This window comes from Neoarius graeffei, chromosome 9 (genome assembly GCF_027579695.1).
Source record: "Neoarius graeffei isolate fNeoGra1 chromosome 9, fNeoGra1.pri, whole genome shotgun sequence".
NCBI classification, from domain to species: domain Eukaryota; kingdom Metazoa; phylum Chordata; class Actinopteri; order Siluriformes; family Ariidae; genus Neoarius; species Neoarius graeffei.
The window spans coordinates 72,955,086-72,979,120 of NC_083577.1; the positions used below are offsets into that span (position 1 = coordinate 72,955,086).

The 24,035-nt window shown below is 41.0% G+C and overlaps 1 protein-coding gene across 2 annotated transcripts in view; it reads right to left on the reverse strand.

The window, feature by feature from the left end:
• lmln (leishmanolysin-like (metallopeptidase M8 family)) overlaps window positions 1–24,035 on the reverse strand; it is a 45,287-nt gene that overhangs the window by 10,877 nt on the left and 10,375 nt on the right. For both annotated transcript variants that reach the window (XM_060928853.1, XM_060928854.1), the window contains exons 2-14: window positions 20,754–20,851; window positions 20,635–20,665; window positions 20,438–20,520; window positions 20,194–20,311; window positions 17,529–17,707; window positions 15,540–15,645; window positions 15,338–15,432; window positions 15,098–15,215; window positions 14,867–14,974; window positions 10,256–10,332; window positions 7,022–7,132; window positions 5,462–5,594; window positions 499–658 (exon numbers count right to left, since the gene is read on the reverse strand). In XM_060928853.1, the coding sequence (XP_060784836.1) occupies window positions 499–658; window positions 5,462–5,594; window positions 7,022–7,132; window positions 10,256–10,332; window positions 14,867–14,974; window positions 15,098–15,215; window positions 15,338–15,432; window positions 15,540–15,645; window positions 17,529–17,707; window positions 20,194–20,311; window positions 20,438–20,520; window positions 20,635–20,665; window positions 20,754–20,851 (1,417 nt within the window). The remainder of the gene's footprint in view (window positions 1–498; window positions 659–5,461; window positions 5,595–7,021; window positions 7,133–10,255; window positions 10,333–14,866; window positions 14,975–15,097; window positions 15,216–15,337; window positions 15,433–15,539; window positions 15,646–17,528; window positions 17,708–20,193; window positions 20,312–20,437; window positions 20,521–20,634; window positions 20,666–20,753; window positions 20,852–24,035) is intronic.

Sequence of the window (24,035 nt, forward strand, 5' to 3'; positions counted from 1 at the left end):
TTGCATGTTCTCCCGTGTCCGTGTGGGTTTCCTCCGGGTGCTCCGGTTTCCCCCACAGTCCAAAGGCATGCAGGTTAGGTTAAGTGATGGATCTAAATTGACCGTAGGTGTGAATGTGAATGGTTGTTTGTCTCTATGTGTCAGCCCTGCGATGACCTGGCGACTTGTCCAGGGTGTACCCCGCCTCTCACCCATAGTCAGCTGGGATAGGCTCCAGCTTGCCTGTGACCCTGTACAGGATAAGCGGCTACAGATGATGGATAGCTCTCTTTAATCTCAGTTTGTAACCCAACTTTTAAATGCTATAATTTTAAACTTGTAGTTGAGATACATGCAGAATAGAAAGTTCAAGAAAGCCTAATGATTTCAGAATTACATATGATGGGAAATATGAAAAAAAAAAATCTAAACATCACAAAGGAGCTGATAATACCCATGTGTTATCTTGTGCACATGATAATGAGGGAAGGCAAAGGATGGACATGGCTGGTGTCTCACCTGGCTGGTTTTCCTGAATTCTGCAGAAGGAGCTGCGCTGGTACTCTCCACTCAGATGCCAGCTGAACTCCTGACTGAAGGGGCAGAAGTCCGCAATCTCCACTGACCCTCCATAAAAGGGTAAATCCTCTTCAGCCACTCCAAGTATACTGTCAAAATACTGTAGATGGCAGAACACACTTGAAATTACTCAACACAACAATTTTCAGACAGAAAATTCTGCTAATGGGAAACAGTGAAGATTAAAACTAAGTTTGAGGATCAATGTCTCATCTCATCTCATTATCTCTAGCCGCTTTATCCTTCTACAGGGTCGCAGGCAAGCTGGAGCCTATCCCAGCTGACTACGGGCGAAAGGCGGGGTACACCCTGGACAAGTCGCCAGGTCAGTTTGAGGATCAATGTGTCATTCGAAAATCTGTTGCAGCACCACAGTACCAGTCAAAAGTTTGGAAACACCTTCAAATTCGATGTTTTTTTTTCCTATATTGTAGAACAATACTGAACTGATCAAAACTATGAAATAACATATGGAACATATGGAATTATATGGTAAACAAAAAAGGTGTTAAAAACGTTTCATCTTTTAGATTCTTCAAAGTCGTCACTATTTACCTTGATAACAGCTTTGCACGCTATTGGCATTATCTGAACCAGCTTCATGAGGTAGTCACCTGGAATGCTTCTCAATTAACAGGTGTGTCTAGTCAAAAATGGAATTTCTTGCCTTCTTAATGCATTTGACACCATCAACCAGTAAAGAGTAAATAATAAAAATACAGTAAATAGCCCTGTTCAACAACTGTAGTAAACCATATTATGTCAAGAACCACTCAACTAAGTAAAGAGAAATAACAGTCAGTCATTACTTTAAGACGCGAAGTGTCTTTTAGTTAAAACATCGAATTTGAAGGTGTTTCCAAACTTTTGACTGGTGTGCATGCATGCATATATATATATATATATATATAAAAATCATCTCATTATCTCTAGCCGCTTTATCCTGTTCTACAGGGTTGCAGGCAAGCTGGAGCCTATCCCAGCTGACTACGGGCGAAAGGCGGGGTACACCCTGGACAAGTCGCCAGGTCATCACAGGGCTGACACATAAGGCCCTTTTCCACTACCCTTTTTCAGCTCACTTCAGCTCGCTTCAGCTCACTTCAGCCCGACACGGCTTGCGTTTCGACTACCAAAAACCAGCACGACTCGGCTCGCTTCAGCCCTGCTTAGCCCCTAAAACTCGCACCGTTTTGGAGTGGGGCTGAAGCGAGCCAAGCCGTGCCGAGTGAGGCTGGGGGCGTGAGCAGACACTCCCCTGTGCACTGATTGGTGAGGAGGAGTGTCCTCACATGCCCACACACGCCCCGCGAGCGCGCTGGGATCTGTAAACACCGCAAACCCGGAAGAAGAAGAATTACGAATTACAAGAATTTCTGAAGCCTTATGCGCCTCGCCTCATCTATACGCTCTTGCCAGTATCTGTGCGCGTTGTCGGTGACAACAAGCCACAGCACCAAGACCAGCAACACTAAGGACTCCATGTCCTCCATGTTTATTGTTTACTATCCGGGTTGTGAGACTACCGCTTAAAAGCTCACTGATGTCACTGTTTGCGCTGCTTAACGACATCACCTGACGTCCACCCACTTTCGCTAACTCCACCCAATGTGTCCACCCACTTCTAGCCAGCACGGTTCAGCGCGGTTGTAGTCGAAATGCAACTCCAACAGCCCCGCTCAGCCCGACTCAGCACGGCACAGCTCAGCCCGACTCAGCCGCGTTTGTAGTGGAAAAGCGGCAAAAGACACAGACAACCATTCACACTCACATTCACACCTACGGTCAATTTAGAGTCACCAGTTAACCTAACCTGCATGTCTTTGGACTGTGGGGGAAACCAGAGCACCCGGAGGAAACCCACGCGGACACGGGGAGAACATGCAAACTCCGCACAGAAAGGCCCTCGCCGGCCACAGGGCTCGAACCCGGACCTTCTTGCTGTGAGGCGACAGCGCTAACCACTACACCACCGTGCCGCCTATATATATCGATCGATCGATCAATAGATAGATACAGCCCTCTCAATATATTTCTGAGAAAGGGGCAAGTAAGAAAGAGTAGTAGGCAGAGGTTAAGCCAGGGATCCCAGCAGTAATTAAAAAAAATAGAGGAATGTAAGAAACTATCAGCATGGGTCAAGGTTTGCGGGGTGCAGGGGCAGCGCCCCTGCTGAGGGTACAGGGGGCAAAGCCCCCTGAAGCTGTTGAGATTTTAACATTTAAAGATGCTATAGAACATATTTTTTACATAGATTTAACATAGAAAATCAATAGAATTTAACAATAATGTGTATCTATTTGATGCTATATTTTGTAATCTATGACATAAGTGGCAAAAAAAAAATTATAAAAATTAGACGAAAATGTAGCTTTGAAGAATATACTTGCCCAAATATTCCACTGATTTTGTTATAATATAACAATAGTATCCATAGTTCATCTCATTTATTTTTTTTGTTTCGAGTTAATGTCAATACTAGTCTAATATAAGCCACATTCATTTTTCAAAAATCATGAATATGAGCAGAAATCAATGATTCAGTAATATTAGATATATACATAATGTACAGCAAATATTGGAGATATTTGATTTAAACCTCTCTTTTTTTTGAAAGGTTTCACTGCAGAGGAATTTAATGCTCTTTTCTGGGGTGCATTCTGTGATCTTTCCTCCAGTTTTCTCTGCTTTTGTTTCTCTGATCTTTCCTTCTGCTTTTTCTGATGTTCCTGCAGTCCTCTTTTGGATAGTTTCTTGGCGACTCTGTTCGCATGAGCTTTTGTTTCAAGTTCTGTATTCACCACATTCATTAATTTCTTGGATTCAACTTCCTCTCTGGCTAAGCGCAACTACGCTTTCCACGACATATTGAATTAAGTTCAACGCATTAGAAACAAAAGCACGAACGGAGTTAAAACACGTTTTCTAGCAAATGGGCGCAGCCATATTGTTTTCTCGTTCTATCGCGTACAGTCTCGCGGCATTTACATCAATTTAACTTCCGAGTGTTCCCGAATGTCAACGAGAACAAACGAAGCCGACGAAAACATCGCTAAACAAGCAAACCAAATCAGAACGTATTCTGCTGGTCATTTTACTTAAACATATTTTTAATGGATATACAAGAGATTTAAAAAAACAATACTTTGGCTAGAAAAATAGCAGAATTCCGCTAAATAGCGGACGTCTGGGGTCCATGTTAAGCGTAAACTGAGCGGAGGCTATGTTAGCCGCCGCCGCGATGTATAAAAAGAGGGGGGTCCGGGGGTCCTCCCCTGGAAAATTTTGAAAATGTAGATGTTAAAGGGATAGTTTGGGATTTTTGACATGAATCTGTATGGCATCCCCATCAATAGTGTCGTGCAAACACACTGACTTACCCCTGACAGCATCCTGGGAGTCCAGTTCTTGTCCAGTTTTGGTCCAGACGAAAGTAGTCCGGCAAGTTTGTTGGGGTCACGAAAGTAAAACGTTTTTCGTCTCAAAACAGTACGTGTTCAAAAGAGTGATATATTTGCATCACAAAACCATTGCCAAATAAAAAGTCAGACCTCGCAATCGCTTGGCACTATTTTCTCTCCCTTCTTATCACTGCGCGCTGCCGGCTTCATCCAGCTGCGGCTCCAGCTTCAAGGATAAGCTGGAGCCGCATAAGTAGGAGTCCCGGCGGGTGGTTTGTATTCGATTCGTTTATATCCCGACCTTGTCAGCTGTCAGATTTATGTTCATGGACCCGGTAAGCTGGTAAATAATATTTATTTATTTTTTTCTTTACCAAATTCTAACAGAAAACGAGAGCACCCAAAAGGGAAAACCGAACCGAGCCGCCTCACGGCTGTAATGCAAATTGCTTTCCTCCTCAGTATACAAGTGCGCTTCCATGGCAGGGAAAAAGAAACTACCACTGCTGCCTATGTAGTGCCCTATTTATACAAATAGGAGTCATTCAGGATTCAGCCATGTTTTTGCTCCGTGTCATGGCTGAATCCTGAATGACTCCCTGCCATGGAAGCGCACTTGTATACTGAGGAGGAAAGCAATTTGCATTACAGCCTTGAGGCGGCTCGGTTCGGTTTTCCCTTTCGGGTGCTCTCGTTTTCTGTTAGAATTTGGTAAAGAAAAAAATAAATAAATATTATTTACCAGCTTACCGGGTCCATGAACATAAATCTGACAGCTGACAAGGTCGGGATATAAACGAATCGAATACAAACCACCCGCCGGGACTCCTACTTATGCGGCTCCAGCTTATCCTTGAAGCTGGAGCCGCAGCTGGATGAAGCCGGCAGCGCGCAGTGATAAGAAGGGAGAGAAAATAGTGCCAAGCGATTTCGAGGTCTGACTTTTTATTTGGCAACGGTTTTGTGATGCAAATATATCACTCTTTTGAACACATACTGTTTTGAGACGAAAAACGTTTTACTTTCGTGACCCCAACAAACTTGCCGGACTACTTTCGTCTGGACCAAAACTGGACAAGAACTGGACTCTCAGGATGCTGTCAGGGGTAAGTCAGTGTATTTGCACGACACTATTGATGGAGATGCCATACAGATTCATGTCAAAAATCCCAAACTATCCCTTTAAATGGTGAAATCTGAGTTATCCTGAATGCAAAATTTTATTTTTATGAAGTGTAAACTTATGAATTTCAATTCTTTGAAAAACCACTGAGTAGCTGGCAATGGAGCGCTTGTAGGCGGCAAAATCGCCGGTTGCCAGCAGTTATTGAGAGGAATATATATATATATATATATATATATATATATATATATATATATATATATATATATATATAAACAACACACACACATACTGTATATATACATATACACACACACACACCTTTGTGGTATAACTGGTGGTATGTCGGCCAAATGTTGCTGCATTATTTATATTTTACCTGATATTCTCGTGGCAGAGGCTGAGGATACTTCTGCAGGTTGCACACAGCCACTGCCAGCTGGTCCTGCCTGCAGGAGAGCTGTAGAGGCGTGCCTCGCACAGAGTCACAGTATGGGGTCAGCGTGGGCCTCCTGCACATAATAATAATAATAATAATAATAATAATAATAATAAAAGTCTATTTAATCTGATAAAATTACATATCAGATGTTACAAATTAAGATAAATTAAAAAACAATGGGCAATAATTACAATATTTACAATTATGAAAAATACTACAAAATCTAAAAAAGGAACAATATATAGCTATTATATTTAAATATTAACCTATTAAAAAAATATATATCCTTAAAACGTTCAGTGTTTATCTTAGGTCTTATACAGGTTTTATTTCTAAGGCACTCAGATGATTCTTTATAATTAGCGAGGAAGCTATGTAAAGGACGGTCTCGATTTTTAATTTTATTAAAAAGGCGGCCGTCACACTTCTCCAAAAGCTCCAAGATGTTAAAACTAATTGATGTATCGTGTCTCTTATAGCATCTTTTTAAAAAGCACTGGACAACGGGAAGATCTGAAACACAAGCAGCGTAAACCGGAAGGCCATACAATATTTTCAGGAGAACGATTGCATTAAAAGAGATGATCTACTTCATCCTGCGTGTAACCTTTTTCGCACAGACTTCCAATTACAAATAGGCAATTTTTTTTCGTTTCATACAGCTTTTCCTTAACATGAACACTAAATTTAGAGTTATTCTGAAAAGTTACTCCTAAAACAGGCATACTACTGTCCTGCCTGATATTACACAGCATAGAAAAATGAAAAGCATTACCTTTATTGCATAGAACTAATTCCTTACATTTAGTGGTGTTACAATGCATAGAGTTTTCCTTGGTCCAGGCCATAAACTTTTGTAGAGCTATATCAGATTTATCTGGCATATTTCTTGACACAGAAACTAAAATAGAGTCATCAGCATATTTAGTTAGTGACACTTCCTTATGTCCATATAGTTCCAAATCATTTAAAAACAAAGTTAAAAAGTTAAATATCACATTTAGAAACAGCTTCACTCTAAAACCTCTGATCTACAATATTGAATTTCCAATCATAGAACCAAAATACAATTGAATTTCCAATCGAACAATCATTAATTTCCCCTACAGGGATCAATAAAGTTTACTTCATCTTTTTTGTTTTACCTAGCTGTCTATCTACAGAACTCATACCCAAGTTTTGTCCAAAATCTTTAAGTACTTTAAATATAAAAGATAAAAAGATTGAAGACAAATTATGGTTAAAACAATCACAGAATCAAAAAATCATGGATATTCCTACAAATTAAAAGCACAATAAACTGGATTTAAAATATAATATTTATATTATATATATATATATATATATATATATATATATATTTTTTTTTTTTTTTTTTTTTTTTTCAGGCCTGCTTGTATATGTATATTGTAAAATGTCTTCCACCAAAGCATGATCAACCTGGCTCAGGGGTTACACTAAGACTTAAAATGCAGATATACTTTATGTATAACTTACATTTTGCGTTGCTGGTCAATCCAGAATTTGCAACTTTTCATCACAAAGTCACAGCCCAAACCTTTTCCCCATTCTAATTTTTCTGCCATGCTGTAATTGGCCCTGTACCACCTAAAAGGACAACAAAGAGTCAAGCGACAAAAAGTAATTTAAAGTAAATGGACACCTGACTATCACGCCCATATTAATTCATCATAAATGAATGAATTATACATATCTTTTGGCCTGTATACTATATACACGCAATATGGTCAAATGTTTCTGGGCACCTGAAATCTCACCGTATGTGGGCCTTCCCTTAACGGTTGCCACAAATTTGAAAGCACACAATTGTATAGGATGTCTTTGTAGGCCGTAGCATTACAGTTTTCCTTCACTGGAAGTAAGAAGCCCAAACCTGTTCCAGCATGACAATGCCTCAACCCCACTGAACACCTCTGGGAACTGGAACACTGACTGCACCCCAGACCTTCTCGCCTGACATCAGTGCCTGACCTCACAAATGCTCTTGTGGCTGAATGATTTCAAATCCCCAAAGCTATGCTCCAAAATCTACTGGAAAGCCTTCCCAGAAAAGTGGAGGTTATTTAAAGAGCAAAGGAGAGACAAATTATAAACTGGAAATGTTCAATAAGCACATGTGGTTGTGATGGTCAGGTGTCCACAAACTTTTGGCCAGATAATGCATTACATTATATTATTTTAAAACACTGGCTGAGATCATTTACATTGTCATACATCTGGTAAAGCAGCAACCCCCCCCCAAAAAAAGTGATTCCTTCCAGACTATACCACCGAGTCTTTTATCACAATTATGATGCTCACCATTCTTTGAGCGAAAGCAAAAGACAAACTGCTATGTTGCTATGATATGATAGGAAATGAAATTTCAGGACTCTTTCTGCAGCTTAGTCTTTAGTCCTGGATAATAGTTCATTATCCATAACCAATGACCAAGCACACAAAATATACAACCATTGTACCTCCACCATACACTACTCATTATACTACAGATAAAATACCACAGCTCCACACAATACTATATGGATATGAGTGTTTTATTGGGAAATATGCCACTCGTATTTTTCATACGAGCTACATCCGGGAAATGGAGAACCAAAACCGTGACATAAATCTCTATATGTCACTCATGAGGAAATTGATGAATTGTTTTGATAAATTTGGGGACTTCTTGTTTGTTAATGTGTCTATATAATAAAAAGAAAATCACACATTGGCTTGAGGATATGAAGTTTATCTTCTTGTGTTGAAAAACTTGCATTTTTCATATGAAATACATTGCGGATCTGAGTAACATATTTCCCGATATTTCACTCTGATGACGTCACTCCCAGTGTTTTCCCACTAACTAGACACGTGTTGTCAAAATGGAGAACCGGTTCAAAATGAAAATTCTTTTGATTAACTTGCTTTTTTATGGATGTGCCCATATAATATAAAGAACATTACACAGTGATGTGAAAATATGAAGTTCATCTTCTTGTGTTGAAAATATTTTCACTCGCTCGCTTACTCATGAATATATTCACCATTCGAAGATAAACTTCATATCTTTTTTTTTTTATGGAAGTAATTCAAGGGCCTGATGGTGTCAACAAACTAGATGAAAAGCGACCCATGGCACAAGGCACATTACTATTACATCACAAATAAGCAATAATGACCAATCAATTTGACAACATTATTTAATTAAGTCCAAATTACATGCATTAGTAGCTGTCTTAAATGCATCCATACAAGGGAGGGCTGAAAAGTTCATAGCTTGATGATGGAGTTATGCTACAGAAATGAAACTTGCCATGCATTAAAATAAACCTTTCCTGATACTAACTGTTTTGTTTATTTTCAGATAAACCCACATTGGACAAGTAATTCAGGACTTTGAAAAGTAGTACTAGAGACATTTCATGAATATGGATAAAATTTGGCACCGTGGTGTTATCAAATATCTGCAGAAAAAGGGGTTAGCCCCCAAGGACATTCATGCTGACGTGGTTGCTACATTAGGGGATGATGCTCCAGCTTTATCAACTGTGAAAAAGTGGGCAGCTGAATTCAAGAGGGGTAGGGAGAGCCTTGAAGACGATCCAAGGTCTGGATGTCCTGCCACAGCCACCACCCAAGAAAACATTGACTGTGTTCATCACATGGTGATGGATAACAGACATTTAACTGTTAATCATTTAGCTAATGCTGTAGGCATCTCCTGTGAACGAGTAGAGAACATTTTTCACAACGAACTTGGAATGTCGAAGGTTTCTGCTCAGTGGGTGCCACGGCTTTTGACCCTTGATCAAAAGCACACCAGACTGGCCATGTCACAGGCCAACTTGGCACTTTTTGAAGCAGATTCAGCCAGTTTTCTTGAACGTTTCCTCACCCAAGATGAGTGTTGGGTCCACCACTTCGAGCCAGAGACCAAACGGCAGTCCATGCAGTGGAAACACCCATCTTCTCCCCCTCCAAAGAAGGCCAAGGTCGTGTCGTCGTGAGGGAAGGCGATGGCCTCCGCCTTCTGGGATACAAAGGGCATTGTGCTCATTGACTACCTTCAGAAAGGCCAAACTATCAATGATGAATATTATGCCAACTTGCTGAGGCAGCTACAAAAGGCAGTCAAGTCAAAACGGCCTGGAAAACTGACAAAGGGGGTCCTGCTTCACCAGGACAATGGGCCTGCTCACAAGTCTGTGGTTGCAATGGCTGCTGTGCATGACTGTGGCTCTGAACTGCTCAATCACCCTCCATGTTCTCCTGATTTGGCCCCATCTGACTATTTTCTGTTCCCAAACATGGAAAAAAAACCACTTGGCTGGGAAGCAGTATCGGACCGATGAGGTCATATCTACTGTTAAGGACTTTTTTGAGCATCAGGATGAGAGCTTCTATACCATGGGAATCCAAGTGCTGCAACACCAATGGAGGAAGTGTGTGGACCACAGGGGAGACTATGTTGAAAAATAAACCACATTTGGTCAAATTCAACCACTGCATCATAGTCAGGCTATGAACTTTTCAGCCCACCCTCGTATACTGCATTGGAGCAGTGGGAAATACAGATGTTGATAGAGAGTTCCACATCCTACTTGTTCTAGGAATACAGGAACAGAGACAGAGCTTGGTGTTAGACCTTGGTATGTTCACAGCATGTGGGTGGCCACTCACAGTCTTCCGTTTAATATCTTCTATATATTAAGTTATATTTATATTCACCCTGTATCTTCCATTATAGCCAACGTTATCCTGGAAAAAACTCTGTTCTGTGTATGAGATCCAGTCATCGCTTCATTCTGTTGAGGTAAAAAGAAAAAGTGCTAATCAAACATCCATCAATTCAAATTTCAAGTCAGTTCATTAGTACAGGGCTTTTAACAATAGATATTGCCACAAAGCAGCTTTACAGAAACCCGGAAGTAGATTTAGATCCCTAATTAACAAGCCAGAAGTGACAGTGGCAAGAAAAACACCCTGAGATGACATGAAGAAACTTTGAGAGGAACCAGAACACAAAGGGAACCCATCCTCTTCTGGGTGACATGAGACAGAGGAATTATAAATCATTACAGTATGCAGGAGTAAAGAGAAAAGGCAAAATGTGTTAAGTGCAGAAAGGATGCAGAGTACATGGGAGAAGTGTATTTTTAAGAATTTTAGGACAGGTTTTTATGATTATGGCAGCAATTTTTAGGAGGTCCATCATTGCCACAACATTTCACTGGTGTCCTTTTTGTAGCTTGTAATGGTTTTATTTGTATTGTCCCTAAACTGTGGAATAGTATTCCAGTGTATATTAGTTTAATTGATAGGAAATTAAGTATCTATATAATTTTTTAATCCAGAAGAAAAAAAAATTATATATATATAAATAAAAGACAACCCTAGAGGCCAACTCAAAACCCATTGCCCAAGTCAACATCAAGTGCGGCATATACCAAGGAGATGCGCTATCACCACTGCTGTTCTGCATAGGCCTGAACCCCCTCAGTCAGATCATCACGAAGAGCGGCTACGGGTACCGATTCCGTAGTGGGGCAACAATCAGCCACCTGCTCTACATGGATGACATCAAGCTGTATGCCAGGAACGAGCGAGAAATAGACTCGCTGATCCACACCACCCGGATCTACAGCGATGACATAGGGATGTCATTTGGATTGGACAAGTGTGGCCGGATGGTCTCAAAGAGAGGCAAGATGATCCGGACTGAGGGGATTGACCTACCAGAGGGCAACATAGGTGATATCCAAGACAGCTACAAGTACCTTGGCATCCCACAGGCTAATGGAAACCATGAAGAGGCCACAAGGAAGTCAACCACAGCCAAATACCTCCAGAGAGGAAGGCAGGTCCTGAAAAGTCAGCTGAATGGTAAGAACAAGGTCCGAGCCATCAACATGTACGCACTACCAGTCATCAGATACCCCGCTGGCATCATAAACTGGCCAAAGGAGGAGATAGAAGCCACAGATATCAAGACTAGAAAGCTCCTCACCATGCATGGAGGGTTCCACCCCAAGTCCAGCACCCTGAGACTATACACTAAGCGGAAAGAGGGAGGCCGAGGGCTAGTGAGCATCAAGACCACGGTCCAGGATGAAACATCGAAAATCCGAGAATACATCAGAAAGATGGCCCCAAAGGATGAACTGCTAAGTGAATGTCTCAGGCAGCAGAACCCTGATGAGAGTGCAGAGGAGGAGGAGGAACAGACAACCTGGAGAGACAAACCCCTACATGATATGTACCACCGTCAGATAGAGGAAGTGGCTGATATCAAGAAATCCTACCAGTGGCTGGATAATGCAGGACTGACAGACAGCACAGAGGCACTAATCATGGCAGCACAAGAACAGGCCATAAGCACAAGAGCCATAGAGGCCAGGATCTACCAGAGTAGATCAGACCCAAGATGCAGACTGTGCAAAGAAGCCCCTGAAACAGTCCAGCACATAGTAGCAGGGTGTAAGATGCTAGCTGGATCAGCGTACATGGAGAGGCACAACCAAGTGGCTGGGATAGTATACAGGAACATCTGCAACCAGTATGGAATAGAAGTACCCAAGTCCCAATGGGCCATACCACAGAAGGTGGCTGAGAACAACAGGGCCAAGGTTCTGTGGGACTTCAGCTTCCAGACTGACAAACAGATCCTGGCTAACCAACCGGACATAGTGGTGATGGACAAAGAGCAGAAGAGGGTGGTGGTGATAGATGTGGCGATCCCAGCTGACGCCAACATCAGGAAGAAGGAACATGAGAAACTTGAGAAGTATCAAGGGTTGAAAGAGCAGCTGGAACGGATGTGGAAGGTCAAGGGTTGCGTGGTCCCCGTGGTAGTGGGGGCACTTGGGGCAGTAACCCCCAAACTGGGAGAGTGGCTCCAGCAAATCCCAGGAACAACATCTGAAGCCTCAGTCCAGAAGAGCGCAGTCCTAGGAACATCGAAGATACTGCGCAGAACCCTCAAACTCCCAGGCCTCTGGTAGAGGACCCGAGCTTGAGGATGACATGGATACCACCCCCCCCGGGGGTGAGAAGGAGATTTTTTATTTATATATATATATATATATATATATATATATATATATATATATATATATATACACAGTGGTGCTTGAAAGTTTGTGAACCCTTTAGAATTTTCTATATTTCTGTATAAATATGACCTAAAACATCAACAGATTTTCACACAAGTCCTAAAAGTAGATAAAGAGAACCCAGTTAAACAAATGAGACAAAAATATTATACTTGGCCACTTATTTATTGAGGAAAATGATCCAATATTACATATCTGTGAGTGGCAAAAGTATGTGAACCTCTAGGATTAGCAGTTAATTTGAAGGTGAAATTAGAGTCAGGTGTTTTCAATCAACGGGATGACAATCAGGTGTGAGTGGGTGCCCTGTTTTACTTAAAGAACAGGGATCTATCAAAGTCTGATCTTCACAACACATGGTTGTGGAAGTGTATCATGGCATGAACAAAGTAGATTTCTGAGGACCTCAGAAAAAGCATTGTTGATGCTCATCAGGCTGGAAAAGGTTACAAAACCATCTCTAAAGAGTTTGGACTCCACCAATCCACAGTCAGACAGATTGTGTACAGATGGAGGAAATTCAAGACCATTGTTACCCTCCCCAGGAGTGGTCGACCAACAAAGATCACTCCAAGAGCAAGGCATCTAATAGTTGCCAAGTTCATAAAGGACCCCAGGGTAACTTCTAAGCAACTGAAGGCCTCTCTCACATTGGCTAATGTTAATGTTCATAAGTCCACCATCAGGAGAACACTGAACAACAATGGTGTGCATGGCAGGGTTGCAAGGAGAAAGCCACTGCTCTCCAAAAAGAATATTGCTGCTCGTCTGCAGTTTGCTAAAGATCACGTGAACAATCCAGAAGGCTATTGGAAAAATGTTTTGTGGATGGATGAGACGAAAATAGAATATTTGGTTTAAATGAGAAGTGTTATGTTTGGAGAAAGGAAAACACTGCATTCCAGCATAAGAACCTTATCCCATCTGTGAAACATGGTGGTGGTAGTATCACGGTTTGGACTTGTTTTGCTGCATGTGGTCCAGGACGGCTTGCCATCGTTGATGGAACAATGAATTCTGAATTATACCAGCGAATTCTCAAGGAAAATGTCAGGACATCTGTCCATGAACTGAATCTCAAAAGAAGGTGGTTCATGCAGCAAGACAACAACCCTAAGCACACAAGTCGTTCTACCAAAGAATGGTTAAAGAAGAATAAAGTTAATGTTTTGGAATGGCCAAGTCAAAGCCCTGATCTTAATCCATTCGAAATGTTGTGGAAGGACCTGAAGCAAGCAGTTCATGTGAGGAAACCCACCAAGATCCCAGAGTTAAAGCTGTTCTGTATGGAGGAATGGGCTAAAATTCCTCCAAGCCGGTGTGCAGGACTGATCAACAGTTACCGCAAATGTTTAGTTGCAGTTATTGCTGCACAAGGGGCTCACACCAGATACTGAAAGCAAAGGTTCACATACTTTTGCCACTCACAGATATGCAATATTGGATCATTTTCTTCAATAAATAAATGACCAAGTACAATATTTTTTGTTTCATTTGTTTAACTGGGTTCTCTTTATCTACTTTTAGGACTCGTGTGAAAATCTGATGATGTTTTAGGTCATATTTATGCAGAAATATAGAAAATTCTAAAGGGTTCACAAACTTTCAAGCACCACTGTATATATATATATATATATATATATATATATATATATATATATATATATACACACACACACACACACACACACACACACACATATATACATACACTTTTTATCCAAGCCTATCTGCAGTACTAGAGTCTTTACCTGATTTAATATTTTAATGATTTGTGGTAATTTTCAGAGATTGATAGCTGCTCGAATTATCATCGTTTTATTACTGCGCTTTACCATTAATACATTGTTTGATGGTGTAAAAGTCATTTTTTAAAATTTCTCATCTCATCTCATCATCTCTAGCCGCTTTACCCTGTTCTACAGGGTCGCAGGCAAGCTGGAGCCTATCCCAGCTGACTATGGGCAAATAACCTGGAAACTATGTATAACATGATAGAAAAATAATTGTTTACTAACTGTTTAATGGCATAAACCTCATTACAAAGAAAAACAGACTAGGAAGACCCTCTTGAACATTACAAAAAAAAAAAAAACTTGAGCAGCTGAATGGCTGAGTGCTTTTGAAAACGACGTCATGAAAGTCCTTGCTAATGTTTAATCTAGTTGAGCCACCTTATACACACAAGCGCACGCACAAAATGAATAATTAATGAATGAATTTTTACCTCTAGTAAGCGCTTTTCCCAGTGATTCAGCTCAGTGCCCATGCCCCCTTGGTTTTCCAGCTCCATGCCCTCAAGAATAGGGCATTTGAAATGTCTCCGAGCTTCTTCCTGACAGAGCATGAACAAGAAAAAAAGAAACAAAAGCTGAGATCCTGCAGAGGTGTCTAAAACAGGAACCAGTGTTTAAAAATTTTCTTATATTAAAAAACAAACAAGCATCTGGACACTGACTACAACTCGTGGTGTGACCATCAGGTGGACCTCATGTCGAATCATGTGACCTCCACGGATATCCCACAGTCGTGTCGCTCTCTTTATGACTTTATCACTCCACTGATATAGGCCCAAACTGTAGCAGAAATAAAAGTCAGCAATGTTCAGTGTCAATGATGTCAAACAACTGACAGAGTAAATAAGATCATGCCAACCGAAATATAAACCTAATGCACACTTGGAGAGAATAAACATTACCTTTCATTAAATGCTGGTAAGCCACTTGCAAAGCGTGGAGTCAGAGGTTTCCCATCATCATCGTGGTAAAAGGCAAAGAGCCCAGCTGAGAAACCCTGCATGCAGAATACACAATGAATGAATACACTAACTGGCTTGATGAGTAAAGTGGGTTGTAAGGAATTAGCATGAGGTAGCTAGATGACAGATATACTGTGCTCACCAAGGCATGCATAATCTCATGCTTGACAGTGGAGAGCATGCCTTCAAACTCCTGAGGCTGAGTCGAGATCATATTTGGACACAAATTGGCATATCCAGCAATGGGCCTAAAATAAAATGACACCAGGACAAAATATCAGAAAAGCATTTAAATATCAACTACTATGACCCCAAATCCCTGGAGCACAATAAAGACTGTTAGTAATATATACATTATTAAGCCAATCCGAAGGGGGGGGGATGAAAGAAAAAATTGGAACAGAAAGGGAAAAAACAAATAATATGCTCAGTAAACACAAATTACTTCAAAGAGCACAATAAGATCACACATTTCACTATTGTAAACTGATTATTACTCAGACAATGTTTGTCACTTTTGAGTGACATCCTAGTGCATCTCCAAAAATTAGGATATCATGAAAAAGTTCAATATTTTCCATCAATTATTTAAGAAAATGAACATTTAATATATTCTCAACTCATTACATGAAACCAAAATGTTAAGTATTTTTTTCCTATTTTAATTTTGATAATTATGGCCTACAGCACAAAAAAAATCTCAAAATATTAGAATATTTCATTTCAAGTTTAAGTAAAAGAGTATAAATACCATGTATTTATCTGCCTAGTTCAGCACATGCAACCACAATCATGGGGAAGACTGCTGACTTGACAGTTTTCCAGAAGACGATCATCGACACCCTCCATAAGGAGGGCAAGTCGCAGAATGTCATTGCCGAAAAGGCTGGCTGGAAAAAGTGCACAAGCAACAGGGATGATGGCAGCCTTGAGAGGATTGTCAAGAAAAGTCGATTCAAGAACTTGGGAGAGCTTCACAAGGAGTGGACTGAGGCTGGTGTCAGTGCATCAAGAGCCACCACACACAGACGTCTTCAGGAAAGGGGCTACAACTGTCACATTACTAATATCAAGCCACTCCTAAACCAGAGACAATGTCAGAAGCCTCTTACCTGGGCTAAGGAGAGAAAGAACTGGACTGCTGCTCAGTGGTCCAAAGTGCTCTTTTCAGATGAAAGTAAATTTTGCATTTCATTTGGAAATCAAGGTCCTAGAGTCTGGAAAAAGAGTGGAGAGGCACAGAATCCAAGGTGTTTGAAGTCCAGTGTGAAGTTTCCTCAGTCTGTGATGATTTGGGGTGCCATGTCATCTGCTGGTGCTGGTCCACTGTGTTTTATCAAGTCCAAAGTCAACGCAGCCGTCTAACAGGAGATTTTAGAGCACTTCATGCTTCTGTTTGCTGACAAGCTTTATGGAGATGCCAATTTCCTTTTCCAGCAGGACGTAGCACCTGCCCACAGTGCCAAAACTACTACCAAACGGTTTCCTGACCGTGATTTTACTGTGCTTGATTGGCCAGCCACCTTGCCTGACCTGAACCTCAGAGAGAATCGATGGGGTATTGTCAACAGGAAGATGAGAAACACCCGACCCAAAAATACAGACAAGCTGAAAGGTTGCTTTGATTTTGCTATCAAAGTAACCTGGGCTTCAGTAACACCTCAGCAGTGCCACAGGCTGATCGCCTCCATGCCACACCGCATTATTGCAGTAATTCGTGGTCAAGGAGCCCCAACCAAGTATTGAGTGTGTAAATGAACATACTTTTCAGAAGTTGGACGTTTCTGTATTGTAAAACCTTTTCTGACTAATCTTAGGAAATATTCTAATAATTTAGATCATGGATTTCTGATTTTCATGAGCTGTATAACAATCATCAAAATTAAAACAAAAAAGGCATGAAATATTTCACTTTATGTGTAATGAATATAGAATATATGAAAGTTTACCTTTTTGAATTAAATTACAAAAAAAATACTTTTTCATGATATTCTAATTTTTGGAGATGCACTAATACTTGCAACACAATCAGACCAACTGCATTTATTTCACAGAAAATGTGAGATTTCTGAGAATCATAATGAATTATTCTTATCTTGTAAATAAAACCAGGCCAGCTCAGTGCGTTTACCTGTCAAGGTCTGCCTCCAGTTGGCAGTATGCTGCATAGGCCACAATATTTTCTTGGCCGCAGCGCTCTGTGGTCACCCCACTCACATAGAGCACAAAATCTGCCCCTTCAACACCCTCACCGTCTGGAGGTCCGTCTGGCCCACATGACTTCCATGTCTCGCTGCAGACTCTGCATTGCTGCACAATATAAACGTGTCACAACAAATTGGTCTATGGGGGACCTCATCACACCACCCTTTGCTTGTTATTGATCGTTTTCGTTTAACAAGACACTTGCATTTTAATCTTCTTATACCGCAGCAATGTCCCAAAGCTGGGAAATTGCTGACAAAGCTGTTCCAAAGACATTTACAGTAACACTAGAGACACCTTCCCAAAATGCGAACAAAATGTTTTCTTTCAGAACATGCTTACACATCATTATATATATATATATATATATATATATATATATATATATATATATATTTTTTTTTTAATTCATTTATGAAGAGAGCGCATCTGTCATACAAGTCCATGTGTAAGATGTTACTATACTGTAGAATTGACCTTTTTAGAATGAGCACATTAGAATAAACCTGTGATTTGCCTTGCTGCCTTAGAAGAAGAAATTCTTGTGAAATTCCTCTCTGCATTTAAAGGAACAGTCCACCGTACTTCCATAATGAAATATGCTCTTATCTGAATTGAGATGAGCTGCTCCGTACCTCTCCGAGCTTTGCGCGACCTCCCAGTCAGTCAGACGCAGTCAGACGCGCTGTCACTCCTGTTAGCAATGTAGCTAGGCTCAGTATGGCCAATGGTATTTTTTGGGGCTGTAGTTAGCTTCCACGTTTTTCCTGTTTACATAGGTTTATATGACCAGTGATATGAAACAAGTTTAGTTACACAAATTGAAACGTAGCGATTTTCTATGCTATGGAAAGTCCGCACTATAATGACAGGCGTACTAACACCTTCTGCGCGCTTCGGCAGCGCATTGATATCTGAGCTCCGTATCAATGCGCTGCCGAAGCGCGCAGAAGGTGTTAGTACGCCTGTCATTATAGTGCGGACTTTCCATAGCATAGAAAATCGCTACGTTTCAATTTGTGTAACTGAACTTGTTTCATATCACTGGTCATATAAACCTATGTAAACAGGAAAAACGTGGAAGAGTTTGGTCGCATCTAACTACAGCCCCAAAAAATACCATTGGCCATACTGAGCCTAGCTACATTGCTAAGAGGAGTGACAGCGCGTCTGACTGACTGGGAGGTCGCACAAAGCTCGGAGAGGTACGGAGCAGCTCGTCTCAATTCAGATAAGAGCATATTTCATTATGGAAGTATGGTGGACTGTTCCTTTAACCCATCTGAAACAGTTAGCACACACACATGTGCAATGAGCGCACACACATACCCAGAGCATGGGCAACCATGCCAACAGCGCCCGGGGAGCAATTGGGAGTTAGGTGCCTCGCTCAAGGGCACCTCAGCCCAAGGCCGTCCCATATTAACCTAACTGCATGTCTTTGAACTGTGGGGGAAACCGGAGCACCCGGGGAGAACATGCAAACTCCACACAGGAAGGCCCCCGTCAGTCGCTGGGCTCGAACCCAGAACCTTCTTGCTGTGAGGCAACCGTGCTAACCACTTACACCACCATGCTGCCCCTGTCAGATCTTATTACAGTCAGATCTGCTGTGAAAGGAAATGAATCAACACCTTCTGACCAATCATATACCAGAATGCATTATACCACACTGTGGTATAAAATAATACAAGGAACTGCATCAGATAGAAAGCTGGTTGATGTCCTTAAAAATATGCGAAAATAATAGATTTGGTTTGGTTGTTCACTATGAAAATCTTTATGATGGTTTGTTTGTTTTTTATTGGGGAGGTGTGCAGTTCTGGACTGTGTTACAGGACTAGGTAAGGGAAGCACATGGACAGAATGTCAGCTGCCAATCCGCTGCACATAACCTCAGCAGTATCCAAAGGAGGATTAGATAAAGCTTAACGCTCATCATTCAAGGTTAAATATGGGTTAGTCCTTATACACTCACTGGCCACTTTAATAGGAACTTGTCCTTGATTCTAAGATTCCTGTTCTTTTCTGACAGGAATGGAACCCAATGTGGTCTTCTGCTGTTGCATGCTGAGATGCTTTTCTGCTCACCACGGTCATAAAGAGTTGTCGTGAGTTACTATATCCTTCCTGGCAGCTCGAACCAATCTGGCCATTTTCCTTTGACCTCTCTTATCAACAAAACTTTTCCAGCCACTGAACTGTCGCTCACTCAATATTTGTGTTTCGCACCATTCTGTCTGTGTAAACTCGAGGGACTGTTGTGTGTGAAAACCCCAGGAGGTCAGCAGTTTCTGAAATACTCAAACCAGTCCATCTGGCTCAAACCAACACCCATGGCACAGTGAAAGTCAAAGAGATCACAGAAATTTTGCCTGTTCTGATTTTTGAAGTGAAGTGAAGGTTAACTGAAGCTCTTGATTTGTATCAGCATGACTGTGCTGCTGTCAAAAGACTGGCTGATTAGATACTAACAGCATAAAACAGCAGGACTATGAGTGTACCTAATAAAGTGGCCAGTGAGTGTATACACTACATGACACACAGGAAATACAATGAAGAGAAATTCCTAATTGATGTAAATCACTAACCTGTAAGTGTTGCTCAGGTACAACAACTGGTCCACATTTTGTGACATTTGCACAAGCTTCTTGACAATAGCGATGAGGCTCGTCTTTTTTCCGCAGATATTGATTTGTTGCACATTGTCTGAACAAGACAATTTTAAAAAAAATAATATATGGTTATAGACCTCCCCAGGTGACAAAGTACAAGCATGTATACTGTCCGAGACTGATCATAAGCAGCCCATAATGTAGACGGAAAAATAATTACCTGCTTAATAAAACAGGACCTGCCTGCCTACGCACCCTGAAAGCCCTCTGGAGATAATCAATGGCTTGTGGGAAGAGTTTGTCCTTTAGACAAAACAAAACAAAAGGGATCGCATGTATTGTTTATATGCTAAAGCAAACCTTATCCACTATCAAGAGAAACGCAATACAGTTGTGATAGCACGCACTGAGAAGTACCTTCACGAGGCTGCTCTTGTCTTCATCTAGCCTGATCGGGAAACATACACACACAATACAGTTACTGTACAATCAATCACAGAGACTCACTTTCTCAGATTTACAGATGTACCACTTACACATCCAAGCTGGAGTCATAAACAATCTGGATCTTTAACTGCTTTTCTGTGCTTCTTTTCGTCAGCCTCCCTGGTTTCAGGTAGACATCATGTATCACCTGAAAGCAGATACAACACTGTGAGACATGATGTTATAACTATGGTGTGTTTTGTGTGAATATTTCCAAAACACTGGAAAAAAAAAACTACAACCAAATTCAACAAAAATCAGACCACAACGTAACCATGCACAATCGGAACTGTAATTATTAGCATAAATCTACGGAATAAAACACTTAGAGAACTATTATATATACAGGACACTTTTTCAATGGAATAAAAACATGTATTCTCTTCCCTTCTCGCGGGTTCCATTCATTTGGTTTGATAGCATACAATATTGTTAGCATATCGCTTATCCTATGTGTATTACATCACTCTACCCAATGGAGAATGAGCGTGGAGTATGGTTTACGATATTGCATGTTGTCAAGACAATAGGACGTCACACGTCAGAGCTGATGCGCAGAAGCATTGCTTTGTCAGCCAGGAAAGACAAAGACGCGTTGAACACCTGAAAGGCTACCAAAACTTTGCCAGACACACCAAAAAAGCAACAGGGCAAGGGATTTTGCAAGGGATTAGCAGCAGGCTGCCAGGTTGCTCCATTATGTGTAGTTGTCGATGTTGAGTTTAAAAAAAGTCACCAAGTAAATTTCATCAGGAAAGGAATACTTAAGCCTGAGTGAAAAGTACTATAGCGAGCATGCAGCGTGGAAGAGGAGTCTGGAGACAGAAATCTTAGTTTCTCAGTTGTTAGCCTGCGCTACTTGCTCTCGATAGCACTGGCTTGAGCGCTTTATTAGCATTCGCTAACACTACTGATGAACGCTACACCGGCTGGAAGGTGACTTCACTGCTGCGCTGATGACGCCGATTTGTGGTTAAGCTAGTGTTGGCCTTTGAGAATGCTGATATGAAGAGAGTGTATTATAATAATAATAATAATATTATTGGCTGGCTTTTTTTTCATGGTATATCAGATATATTCCATTCAGCTAGCATGATATTAAACTCGTTTTCAACTTGTTCAATATCATGTTAGCTGAATGGAATATATCTGATATACCACTCAACGCCAGCCAACATTATTTAAATATTCAGTGACCGGGTAGACTGTGATATTGGAGTGTTTTCATGCTGTACAAAATATTTGAGGTTGACTACAGCCCTTGATGGGAGGAGTTTCATTGCAGCTTTTTCCCATTCCATGGTAACAGAGATGATGTCTTTAAATGCACTATATCATTTGACCAAATGCTGTGCCAGCAAAGTAACTTGGGCAGAGCGGCACACAGGCTTGACCTCAAAACCATCCTTTGTGTGTGTGTGTGTGTGTGTGTGTGTGTGTGTGTGTGTGCGTGTGTGTGTGTGTGTGTGCGCGCGCGCCTCAATACAAGTTTCTGATCTGCAAAGCTTTCAACATCACTGTCCCCATGGATATGTTTATACTTTGCTAAAATAATAAAATGATTAAACTGTGATTAATAAATACACCTTTCTTTTTTTTTCGTTTCGGTTGGGCACCACCCGAACTGACGATCACATCATCAGCTTTTCTTTGTATAATCAGACACAAGTTATGCCACCACTCTTGCCGGAGCAGTTGGGGGTTAGGTGCCTTGCTTAAGGGCATTTCAGCCAGTTCTGCTGGTCCAGGAAATCAAAAACACACACACACACACACAGCTGTGCTGACACGACCCAAATAATATCTGGTCAGTTGTGGTTCATTTGCCTGGATAATTGGTGTAGAGACAGTTGACAAATTGTGACTAGTACTAGATAAACACCAGTCAGAAAAATAAAGATCATCATATAAAGATCATCTGCAGTGCTTTGCATAAGTATTCACCCCCTAATTTGCCTAACATTTGAAAAGGCAAAATATTGTAACAGATGTTAACTAAACCAGTTTCTCAATCACTTTTGGGGGGGACAACACGCCATGTAGTGGGCCGTGAATTCCCCCCCATCACAGCTGCCTCGTTAGATATGCAAGACATGAAGTGGTGGTCAGCTGAGCTCACTGTTCACAAAGCATCACTATCGCTGAGGTGCCTTGCTAGTTGTTAAAATGGCCTACGCTTGCTTTGTTTTGGGCTGTTCGAATCAAACAAACCATGAAACTGATGAAAGGTTCTTCCAGGTTCCCTGTGAAGTGACAAATAAGGTTGAATTGGCAAAGGATTTTACCAAAAGACAATGAGAAAGGTGGCCCTTGAACCTTTTGCTACGATGGAGGGGAGCTGGGTCGAAGGACGCCTGAGTTTGCAGTGATCACCGTAAAAGGTTTGCAAGTTCCTCTGATTTATTTCGTTTGGATTCGCAAATGACTTTTCTCACCATTTTCTGTCATGATGTTTTGAAGTTCAGGAGATGCTTAAGTCCTCAAATGTGTTTTGTTTACTGTTAGATCATGGTCACCATATTGTAAACTAACACACACACACACACATACACACACATAATACCCAGGTCTTTAAAGGAGTTTCTGTGGATCTTTGTGAATGATTTACCTGGAAGAGAAGAGCAGGGAGGATTGAGAATCGAGCGGCTGTGGTTTGTTTACACCTGATACTAAAACCTGTAGCGTCCTAGCAACCATCACAAATACGTGTACAAAAAGCCCAAAAATACCTACTTCCCCGGGCATAAAACGATCCAGGATTTATTTTGTAGTGTCCTGATCCTCAGATTTTTAACCCAGCCACATGTATAAAAAGTTGTACTCCTTCATGCTCTTTCAGGTTTTCATCTGATTGTCCGTGTAGAACGATGTCTGCAGCACCAAGTAGTTTGAGATGTTGGGGAACTCAACGGATGGATCATTTTCCAACTCAAAGGAAAAATCCTTCTTTGTTAGCGTGTAAGGATCTAATCCCATCAAATGGTTTCTATATGTACTTCTTGGTTTTAATAACTTGCTTGTTTGCTGGACACAAACATGGCAATAAGTTCTTGTGTTAATGGACCAGACTCCACTTTTGGATCATTAAAGTGCATATCACGGGTACATTCAGGAGCAAGATCAATGTAATTCTCCTATTTTATATTAAACTTTAGTCAAATATCTGTCACATTCTGCATTCTCTGCAATTTTTTTACCTTGCGCAATACCAGAAAAATTCAGTTGAAAATCAAGCCATTTGAGGCAAATTGGTCCGCCTCTGAAAAAACTTGCCATTTGGATTTCCCGGCAAACATTGATTTTCATGACGTCATCTGCAGGATGCCTCCTTC